The sequence below is a fragment of the Sinohyriopsis cumingii genome, chromosome 5, assembly GCF_028554795.1.
Source record: "Sinohyriopsis cumingii isolate HCF-2022 chromosome 5, ASM2855479v2, whole genome shotgun sequence".
In the NCBI taxonomy this organism is placed as follows: Eukaryota; Metazoa; Mollusca; class Bivalvia; order Unionida; family Unionidae; genus Sinohyriopsis; species Sinohyriopsis cumingii.
Genome location: NC_142965.1, coordinates 135,533,548 through 135,545,998, shown reverse-complemented (window position 1 = coordinate 135,545,998; position 12,451 = coordinate 135,533,548). Strand labels below are relative to the sequence as shown.

Sequence of the window (12,451 nt, the reverse complement as noted above, 5' to 3'; positions counted from 1 at the left end):
AGTGGCCAGTGTCACCAAAACAGAATCATTTCCAAGACCAGGAAACGATGACTGTAATGACAAATTGGAAATGCAAGCAATGCCACAAGGTTCAAACCTTTGAAATGATTTTAGCAAATTGTGGTCTGTGGTATGTATCCTAGTTATCCATAATGTAGATGTGTGTGTCTGTATGTATATATGTATGTATGTCTGTCTGTCTGCCTGTATGTATGTATGTATGTATGTATGTATCTACTTTGGGGGATTTAATTCAACATAATGTTATTTCATCTTATATTTTCAATTAGTTTATGTTTTAAAAATGATAATGGTTTTGCTTCTATCGATTACTTTTTAAGACCATTGAGTTGTAACAGGTAAAACTGTTTACTATAAATGAATTGCTATGGAACATAGTGGTATTGAAGTGACTAATTAAATGTCCGAACTACAAAAGCAAATTACTTATAACACAAACATGAATGTATATGCAAATCAACTGTTCAGACAGTTTAGCAATTTATTCAGTATTACGCAAGCATAACCATATGGAGCAGATGGTGCAGCTGGCATCCAAAAACATCAAAAAGCATCCAATCAAAGAAAGAATAAGCATTGACGCTTTGCGAAACTTGTTAAAACATCTCCAGAAAACTATGATAATTTGCAATCTCAAACGGAACATTTACAAAACTGTTTGAAGCATGCCATCCAACAGAAACGATGAAGAAATTAAAATGATAATTACAAGTTTGCACAAACATTAATTACTGACCAGAACGGCAAGATAGCAGATACTACTAACACCTGGGTAGAGATGCATATTAATGTAAAAACAAAATGAATTTAAATGAAGAAATTGTTTTTACATAAAACTACATCTTGATCACGAAATCTACGAAAACGTCGGTATGATGGAAATCACGAAATCTACGAAAACGTCGGTATGATGGAAATCACGAAATCTACGAAAACGTCGGTATGATGGAAATGTACCGATGACAATATTGACAAAAGTATCAAGATAATGCCAATAGTCTTTACGGCAAGTACAGATTAATTCAAAACAGAAATAGCTAAGAAAGCTAACACATTAAGGTATTTTAAACCGTCATGACATATAGACATTACAAATTTAATTCAAAACGGAAGTGTGAGTACTATATCATTGGTTGATATAATTAGAGCACTGCAAAAGGATATATAAAGAACCAAAATAAAGTTTTATGAACATGTATCTAATCCCTGGATGTGTATTACTATAATATTTTCAGATTATATCTAGACAGGCCATTCGTAATCTAGAATGTATTAATTTAGATGTGTATTTACAGAATGTACTTTCACTTTCTTACACATTAGAAGCACACCGGAAGAAGTGGATATTATTAAAACTGACATAATACCTAAACCTTTAGTTGACAATAGCAAATAACACTTTTGTTAACAATTACATATGTAGCTATGCTAGTACACGTTTTTGCTGAATACAAGTTTCTCACATAGATGAAAAGGCCAATATGTTATTTAAATCCGGAATTATACTTTAAATAAAAAACATTAATCACATTAACATGGAAACAAGATTTACAGTATATTCTTATGTCACGCTTTTCAATACTTTGCTTAGTTTTAGCATCGGTTGAAGCGACAAACAATTGACCAAATTACAAAGAATATGTGTCTAAACTTCACAGACCAAAAGCAACATGGACCTACTATTAGGATATGTTATTAACTGGACTGAAATACGCATAAAGACCTCTTCAATCCGGGTGTAAAATAAAAATTAGCAACAGTATTAAAAATGTTAATCATAAATTTAAGAACTTTCGCATGCAAAAGCATAGATTATATTTTGCAGTTTCTAGAACAATACATTTGTTTAACAGTAGGTATGTTCATGTGAATAATAGCTAACGGGATCAGATTTACAGGGAGTAACACTTTGTTCATTGTATCTAATTCTAAACGATATGATGATCAAACATTTGCAATGACAAAATTAATTGAAACGTACAAGGGTACAGTGACAAATGAAAACAAAGTAGAACAATTTTTGACTGCGTGTATGTAATAATATCGAGAATAATGTTTGCTGACAACGGGCTTTAAATAACATTGACGACGAGCTTCATCTACTAATGATGAATATTTCAGAAATGGTTTAAACCAGGGGTCTCAAAATCAAACTACCCTGAGGGCCGCATGAGGACATTTTCAATGGCCCAAGGGCCGCACCAACTTTGTTATCTCTCATGACACCTTGTGACGCCAATCATTTTGCGGGCCACAGGGTACTGCTTGGCTGGCCGCATGTTTGAGACCCCTGGTTTAATCAATCCTTCGGATAATGAGAAACTAAACTGAGTGATCCCTGTCACCTTTCTAATGCTAAAATGACATTGGTAGACTGATTGTGAAAATATCACCAAACAGAACAGTTCTCTTTTCAAGATATTAAATTTCAAAATTTCCACGATTTAAAAAGAGTTGTGCATGCCTATCACCACTACACAGGTGTGAAAAGGAAGTATGAGCGAATAATTCAAAACATTATTGCAAGGAGATGCTAATACGAAACCCACTGGTATATAAGCGGCATAGCTTGTTTTTCATCGAAATAATTTAAAAACACTACTTCACTTTTAGATAGAACCGATAATTGGTCTCTGTATACTCGTGCGTTTCATCTGGCTTTTGAATTTAACACTAAATTTGCAAAGTCGGCTGAAGTGATAGAAGACAGAAATCGTGAAAATAAGCTGGGAAACCATGGTGCGAAGTATAATGCGATTACCTCAATCAATTGCACGATTGTATAATGCTGTTTAAATATAAATAATTACATTTTTCTACGACTTGATAACTATGTTTAGAATCATTATCCTAGAAGAAAATTCAAGTTGACAAACTTCACACTTATTCCTCCAAGATATGCATGTCTTAAGAGTTTGCAAGATAGTGGGGAATCTATTTTATTAAACGTTTCAATATAATACATTTCGGCGACCAAACAAGGTATACAATACATGGTTTATTCCAAAGAGGTGTTTAAATGGTGTGCATGTTTAGGATAACATATACATTTTCTCGGTAAAGAATAAACGCAAACAGAAAAAGATAAAATACATGTTAAAAGTTATACATTTACAATCTTTGCATATCTTTGGAACTACACACGATTAGAAACTTGCATATGACCGGTCTTAAATTAGCTAATATACAACAGTATCTCCACATTCAAATTAATGAGAGAAAAAAAGCAACAATTTACTGCCCACGAAATATATTTATATCGGTCTGATGGTCAATTAAGTAATTAAAGTATCAGCTCAGATTTATGTTTAACCATAAATCGGTGTATTGGAAAGACCGTAGTAGGATGCTAATTTATGGAATGACTATTCATGGGAGAAAACTTACTAACAGAATCTGAATATTGAAACTGTTTTACTTATTCCATTATCACAGGACTGCAGACATACATAATGTTAGAAATCGGGCGAAAGATGAACAGTCAAAGTAATAGTTTCCAAAGACAGAATTGATACTTTGTTAGAATAACTGGTTGATATGTACCAAGAAATCATTTTTTCATTATATTTAGTGTCTCTGTGGAGCTTAACAATGTAACAACAACAAAACAAACAAATAATGTAGGTATACCATAATGATAGATATTTTGATATATCAGTATGGGTAGTTGTGAAAAAAGTAAAAGTTTGATATCATAGATTTCGAGAAAATACACTTGGATTGGCAATCTTATCAGGAAAGGAAGAAAACGAATGGATATTATCTTCATTGAAAATGGTCTTCTCAGATATTATTGCAAAAAGAGATTTTCAACAGAGAAAAGAAACAAGTTTGAAATGAGAGTTTAATTTCGTTTTCATTACATGACTCCAACGTGTCCGGTTTTATGTTTTCTTCAACATAACATGTATTGTCAACTAAAGACGTCACAGCTTTCTTCATGTTGGTGTAAATCATCTCATGATTTGGTTCTATGAGTAAAGCAAATGTATTGTGACTTAATAAGCAATCGTTGTACACCTCGAGGTTCAAGTTTTCTGAGACATTTTATATGTTTGCATTTGTTTTCATCCTTAACCGTCGTCAGTGGATAATGTATACAGGTTAGTTTTATAGCAAAAGGTATTATTGCACGCATTTGTCCCAAACAAAGCACGTTATCCTTGGGAGAGTCATTGCATTTTTTATATTATTCATGCCACTATGTTGGTTGTTGATCTGGAATGTTTGCACTTGCCGTCATTATATATCTTACCATTTATGTTTACTTAGAATTGATTGTTTGCTTTTTCTTGTCTGTGTCGCACTAATTTATCCTTTCAAAGTTGACCAATTGATCAGAAACATGTCATACTATGAAAACAAGTATAACTCAATACATATTAGCTTTAATACTGCGTCGAATGCTAGTCGTGCGACACACACATAGTGCGCGTGGTCAAAGTTTGCTGCGAGTTTATGCGAATATTACTGATTTCGCAGAAGTTTCACACGTCATTGAAATGTCCTCTTGAGTCACAGTCGTACGGGTTGCCTAAGCTAAATTCTGACACTACCTCATAACATATAAGGTAAATTATCATATATATATATGTGTGTGTGTGTGTGTGTGTGTGTGTATTGAATCACATATATGGAATTATTACATGATCTGTACAACGTTGCATTGGGTGGTATTTATGTTTTACTGAATCCATTCTATCTGCGAATAACTATCAATAAAACTATACCCTGATTTAATATCTTTAGATGTTTCTATTTTCCACCTTTGCCGATCCGCTGAGGCTCCGAATACTTAAATGTTACAGTTGTTATGGAACGGCGATGCTTTTAAAATCACAATAATTAGTTCATTGAACTTTTATTTGATGCAAGTTAGTTCAAACTTTAACAACCCTCTTCACGTATTATCTTTATCAAGTCTGTAACATATACCTTTGTGTCCTCATAACGTTCCCAGGTTTATTTCACAAAATTAAAACATCATTTCAAAACTATTTGATTCCATTACACCATCATACACACACACACACACACACACACACACACACACACACACGCACACATACACACACATATTACTTTCTCATAAACTCAAGTCAGTGTATACACCATAATTCGTATTCATATGTTAACGCACGCATATTTGTTTGCATAAATTCAAAAATGAATAATTTTACTTAATGTGCAGATGTAATTTTGAAATTGAATGCATGCAAAATGATACATTATTATTATATATTATTAAATAGGTTGGCTGAGTGTCATGCCATGTTCTGCAGTCTACGGATGAATAGATCTTACGAAGTTTGTTCGGCTTGCAGCAGCGAGAATATTACAGGTAAGTAAACACTGTAGACATGACAGAGAATCTGATTTGTTTTCATACATGTTAATTAAAGCTATAAAGCATACATTTTGTGTCATAATAAGGATATATGTATCATTTTAATTGATTAAGTAGGTGGAATGTTAAGGGAATCTTCATACAATTTCGAGAAAAACTATTCCTGGCTTACGGAGCATGCATGCTTATAGGGGAAGAAAGTAACAATAAGTAGCATGTGTTTCTTAGTATCATATATAAATTTTCCATTTTCCTTTCACTATTGTATTTAAATACTATATTGCTACATTAATGTTCCAAACTCTTGTCAATATAACGTAAGTATCATAAACATATATTGTAAAATTTTATACGCAATCGCATGATTCTTGTATATTTATTCCAAATAATTCGACTGCATTTCTATGGACGTAGCGAAACAATGTTTCCAACATGGTGTAACAGATGAACATATCTGTCTGCATTCAATGATTGGACTAGCCATGCAAATTTTAGTGCCATTGATATTTTTCTTGCTGCTGTAAGTCTTAAGCGTTAAAGCTATGTTGTCAAGTACAGGGTCGATAAAAGAATGCATTGAATATATTTATGAAAGTAGCACTTATGTTCCTATATAATTCCATAATGAAACAAAAATTACTTGTTACATGGTTTGTTACTTATAAGAAGAAGTAAATAATCCGAAACGTTCTTAATTGACTGATGTTGAATATATTACTAAAAAAAGAATGTTTTTACATTATTTCTGTATAGTGCAGCTTAGATTGGTCATATAGTACGAAAAGTACCTGAATTTAACCACTTTACTTTTATACAAATATTAAAATTGATGAAAAACATTCACGACAATCTATAGAGCAGACGAAGTTGGAAGGAGAAACTGATATCGCATTTGTTTTATGAAACACGATCGTTGACAAGGTTATTGCAATGCAACTTTTAACCATTACACTTTGGTTCTAATCAACTATCCTAAAATACTAAAGAAATTTTATACTGTGCTAACAGGTAAACACTAGTAAAAGTATATATATATATATATATATATATATATATATATATATATATATATATATATATATATGTGTGTGTGTGTGTGTGTGTGGTGTGCATTGAATGATACTTGATACGGTTAGTATATGACGACGTTGGTATAATTTGCAAAATGTGTCTGTACCCCTCAGTGCAGTGAAGACTGATATTAATGTGCGCACTAAGATAAATGAAGATAAAGAACATGTAAAGTAAAATGCTCCTCAAAGAAGATGTCATAAGTACTGAAATTTAAATGAAATTAATATTTCGTTCCAAATCGTTGTATTACCTCTTCTCTCTTCAATTGCACAATAATTTAACAATAACTGAGTTCAGCAACTAGTATTGTTTTACAATTATACGTCAGAGTGCATATTAGCAAGGAATTTAAGGACCAATAACTCATGACTAGACTGATGTTATTAGCCGATTACAAATTCGAACACTCCGCTTCAATGTAATCTATATTTTCTATGTAATATTTGTTTTAACGGTATTTTAATTTTCCATTCCTACTTTGACTCACCTGTCACAAAATCGATATATGGCCTGATAAATTATTGCTGATAATTCAACTTTGCCTCGGACGATAATACATTAGAAATCTACAAATGAGTTAATTCAGAACTAAACGAACATTATCTCAAGGATGAAATAATAAATATGCCATATACAATCTGTCAGAGTACAATCTACATTTTCAGCATAAACTCAGTAATTTCTTTGATAACTAACTTGATCATTCCGACCCAGTCAAACGGGTGCATTTAGGGAGGAAATCGGATTATTCTGCATCTGCATTCTGAGTGATTTCAAACTCGTTCAAAACACTTTCATTAATTGTATGGGTTCTGTATTAAATTCATGAAATATGTCACGTATTACCTTTCTAGCAAGATACAACGACAAAAGTAAGGCTGATCAGTATTCACATGCCTGTGTATAGTTTTAAGTAACACAGCATGCCGTTGATGTGGTGGTTAAAATCATATAGGTATATGAAAGACAGTTTAGTTTTGAAAGAAGGATTTCATGTGTAATGCTTAAAGACACAGCGTCACGGTCGACCTTCATTTTGGCATCATTTGCACTCGAAAATGAGTCCGGCATTTTAACAATTGAACTATGGCTGCTAATTAGAGTGCTAGGTCACATGGAGCAGAAAGCTAAAAAACATCGTGCTCTTCTAAATGTAAACAATGGCGCAAAAATACCCCATGTCCCATTTGCAGTGATGCATTCTACATAGTTGGGATGCTAAAGTCTCCGTCGCCATCAGAAAAGTAAAGCTAATTTTGTACCATGATAAAATAGATGAAACCTAAAACGACACTCTCACGCAGCAAGTCTTAAACCGCTATTAATTTGTTAATTTTATGGATTGCATGGAAAGGTATCTGATAAAGTTTGGTAAACGTTTTAAGAGCTCCCTGCGATTTGTGTTACCTCTTCATTAATTGCTCTGATAACTGATATATAGTTACTTAAAAGAGATCATCTTAGTCTTGAATCAGACACAAAATCCTTTTTCCAAATTTATATAGTGATATTTGGCGACATGCAAAACGAGTAGATGCATTGTTTAATCCTGGTGAGGGTTATCACATTTCAAGGAATTGAAGTTAAACATTAGAGTCATTGCCTTTGACTCTGGGTATTATATACAGGCCCACAATCAGGAATTTTACTTGTATTTATTTAAAGTCGATATCTGAGTTTACCCGCCCTCCAACAAAGTCGTTCGTTCAGTTTGTTGAACAATTGATCAAATTTTACATTCCATTCTAGATTGTGGTAGAAGTGATCGCACTTAACTAATGGTATGAGCATATGAAGAGTAAGTTTCAACAGATTCTTGAATATTATCATTACTTTATGGTCCTCTTCCCGTAAGAGATGAAATTTGCTTAATTTTTCCTACTGTATTCCCTCACGAACTACCTCAAACATTTATACATAAGTGATGAAATCGAAATATAAATTATTTTTTAAGCTCACCGTTCTAACCTGATTGCATCACTAACTAACAAAATATATTCTTTTATATTTAATTTACTTTCCCCAGCGGCGAGTATTGTTATTATTTTTCATCCATTGTAAAGCATTACACCACATAGTGCATTTGTATGACCCATATTCTCCACTTGGGAAGAGTAATTGCTTACCACGAAGGTCCAGTTTATTAGTAGTCTGTTTGAAGTGTGCTAGCGGCGAGTACATTTATAATTTGCATCATATTGCAAGTTCTTTCATTTCCTCTTAATGAAAGCCATTCTCAAAATCTGTTCATTTTTGTGTTGTGTATTCGACAAGATGTTGTACGATACCCCTCTTTTTATAAGTCTCACCTTTGAATAGCAATATTTAATTTGATTTGTATATTTATATTGTGCGCTACACATTTATCCATGATATTAATATCTACGTTATGTTTAGACAGCTATCTTTTGTCTATGTTTGTAAATTATAGAGTGTTATTTACTGATATATTATTTAAATGTCTTCGTTCAATGGCGTGCATGTGTGTTTTGAAAGGGGGAAGGAAAAATTGACAATTTTGTATACAAAATATTAAATGTGGATGCGAAAGATTGTGGTCATAAACGTCACTTCGAGGTGGCGAATTACATTTTGTATTGTTGATATTCCTATTCTACTAACTATAGGTGAAGGTCCTGTTTTAAGTTTATTGTGAAAATAAAACTACTTTCAACTATAAAATAACATGAATACTATTTCAGTATGAACATACATTGTTTTCTTAAATCTTCCTTACAAACTATTCAAAGATTTTAAGACTATAGTAGTAGTAACAACAGTATGGATAAAAAGAATCAAAAGCAAATTAATTATCAGTTTATTAAGAATTGATGAAGAGATATTTATAATGCATGAAAGTTTTATCTTTTAATTGTCATTCTGTATTACCTAAACCGGAAACCCAATCTCTTCGTGCAAGCGTGCGACAACCATGTGCAAATCTGCACTGAATAAACTATCAAGCTTGCATGGTTATTTAATACAAGTGTGCGCAAAGCACACACAAACATTATTGCTAGCTTACAGAAAATTATCGCAAGCAGGCACAAGCCTAAATATGTAAAAACTTAAATAAGCCATAATAAAGTACAAATTAAGCTTGAGGAAGCTACAAAATTCAGTACCAGCCAGCTCATTGCTGAGAAAACGACCATCCAAACATACTTGTTTTTGTTTCATTAGAACTAATATAGTAAGGCTATAATACATTGAACAAAGATCAACTACGAAGTATATTTGTTTACAAATATACCCATCTTATGAAATAGCCTTCTTTCAAGTAAAATATTTTGAAATTGTCTTAAGAAAGGTAAGAACTTCTCATACAATTATGTTGCTTTTTCTTTTTGCATTTGCTAACATGAATGGTAAAATGATAAAACTTTTTCATGGAACGTACAAGCAAGTTGTGCAGATTGCAAATGCAGTTTAAACTTTGCTTAAAGTATCAGTTTGTGCCAAACAGATTAAAATGATATTACCCTAAGCTCGTTTACAGTAACCTTGCAAATGCTAAATACCACTTCACAATCATAGCTGTCATACGAAAATCGACTACCTTTGTCCATACAAGATTCTTACGTGAGATCTAAATCATGGTAGTAACATGCAAATTAGACAGAACTAACAAAACGTAAAATCACATGAGCAGGATCATATCCAATGTAAATGTTAAGGGAAGATCTATAAATTCAGGCTGCTACACAGAAATGCATGATTTTCAGTCTAAGGATTCTCTTACAGCGATTTGCTCGAATATGAGGGAACAATCTTCACATTTGGTCTGTATGGCTTTTGAAACTTGTTACATCACTTCTGTATAGAAATCCATTTTGGGTAGGATAGTATCAAATGGCTAGGCTCCGCCTCCTTATGCTAAATGCGTAAACTAATATATAAAAAACAAAAGTGTAAGATATTTGAATAAACTGAAGCACCTGTTCTAAACAAATCTTCTCAGAATAAAATCTCACATGCTTATCTGCATCCACTGAAAAAGATTTTTGTACAGCAACATGTGCTATGATATATGGACAAAATATATATGTACCTGTTTGGCAATAGCATTTCATTTTTTTGCTCAACATTCGGAAATCATTTCAGAAGTCGTAGAAATAGTCTCTAAATGTTAGAAAACGAGGCCGCCATGGTAGTGCTGTGTTCAAGTATATCCAATATGGTATGTGCTTATTTGGAGGTTCGTTAACCAGTGTCAAAAGTGTAAACAAGGGAAATAAACGCCGTTAAGGTATCGATACCAAATTCGGTTTCAATCACGGAAAACCAGTTTTCATCTTCGTGATTTTCCCATTTGATTACCATTTCTTTTAGAAAGTAAAATTCATAAAGCTTAATTTTGGGGAGATGCTGGCAAAATGGGAAGCCTCTCTCTCTCTCTTAGAAAACCCTAATTATATACATTGAACGTTTTTTCTTAGTATGAATGAACTGCCAATTATTTATTTATCCTGGTAGCAGATGCTACTACTACAACTACTACTAATAATAATAATAACTATTATTATCATCATCAGCAACATGATAATATTTGACACTATTCACAACAACACCAATAAGTTAGAGGAAAAACAACAAGGACATGAATAATGATGATAAGAAGCAAACGACCATGGTATTTTGTAAATAATGTTACCTCTCTGCACTCACCCAAAACAATGAATGCTTCCATTATTCATTAATTTAATAAGACTTCAAATGTATGCATAGTGTCATACCGCATATAGAGTGATCACATTCAAACCTACAGCACATACATTAAAATCACAGTGAAACTAAGTATTCTATAATTATAGGTAACTGCATTTGTATGTGAAAATATGAACGATTTTTGTTTGGATGGAATACTGCACGACCTTTGGAGTGCAGTATATCCAACGGACAAAACGAGTTCATATTTTCCCATACAAATGCAGTAACCGTTTTATTATATGCTCATTTTGTAATATATTTCAGGGTTATTATATAAACAAAATAAACTAAAAGAAACAAAATAAATTAATGATTGTCGTATTCCAAACTAAATACACAATCGCATAGTTATCATTACACAACAACAACATTATTACTGAGCAAATAACGCCGCCCAGATAAATTTGAACTTAGTCGCGCGCTCGACATAAGTTTCGAAAGAAAATGGCGTGTCTAGTTAAAACTGAAATGTGAAGTGATACTGTGAATGAATGTGCATTGCAACAACCTTTCGATTTGATCCGGAATGAATAAAGTTTGGTATTTTTCTCGATTCTACGAAATTTCGTGATTACGGACTGGATTTGGATGTGACAATTCCACATGAAGTACACGGGATTGAAGAAGATAGGGAGAAGCGTGTTGACATCTGCAGATGTGTTTCTGTTTCTGTCATTGAATGTTTGAAATCATACTGTGGGAAAAATATGAAGTCTTTCAATTGCAATTATCAAAAAGACGCTATGGAATTTAATACTTATTTCATTTTGAGTGCAGTAAGGAGGATGTAATTGCACTTATCATCGAAATTACAGTACGATTTCGAAATGTGTAATCAAGATTGAGAACCTATGACATGGCTCATGTAATTCGGATTTGCTGAACTAAGAAAGTACATTTTGAGGAAATTCAGGATGTAAAACTGTAAGTATATTGTTTTGCCATTCTTATCACCAGCTAAAGAAGACATTACATGATTTGTGACTTGTATGTTATTTGTAAGGACCCTTTCTTGGGTCTGTTGTATAATGTAGCTAGACTAAATCCGAAACATTGTATCAACGCGGAAGGTGCCAAAGCAGCTGGTATGTGGAAGTCCACGAAACACCTGTTTTAGTTCATTCAGAAACAACTTTAAACAATCACAACGTAAAGCGCCTCTTAATTGAGTGTACATGATTTGTTTACAAATCAAAAGTGCTGACGTCTGCGTCCATTGTTTGTTTACAATAGAAAGTGGTTCCGTTATGCAAGTGAATGTTATATGTGTATTGGCGCGCGGGTTCAATATCGGGTAAT

General features: G+C 32.8%; 2 protein-coding genes and 1 long non-coding RNA gene across 3 annotated transcripts in view; 1 reads left to right on the top strand and 2 right to left on the bottom strand.

The window, feature by feature from the left end:
* LOC149800295 (uncharacterized) overlaps positions 1-12,451 on the bottom strand; it is a 288,953-nt gene that overhangs the window by 103,879 nt on the left and 172,623 nt on the right. The gene's annotated exons all lie outside the window — the stretch shown is intronic.
* Positions 1-12,451, bottom strand: part of LOC149800297 (uncharacterized) — a 177,324-nt gene that overhangs the window by 35,775 nt on the left and 129,098 nt on the right. The window lies entirely within an intron of this gene.
* LOC149800300 (heat shock 70 kDa protein 12B-like) overlaps positions 1-12,451 on the top strand; it is a 66,754-nt gene that overhangs the window by 28,639 nt on the left and 25,664 nt on the right. The window contains exon 2 of the mRNA XM_089957212.1: positions 5,274-5,362. Within this exon, the coding sequence (XP_089813338.1) occupies positions 5,274-5,362 (89 nt within the window). The remainder of the gene's footprint in view (positions 1-5,273; positions 5,363-12,451) is intronic.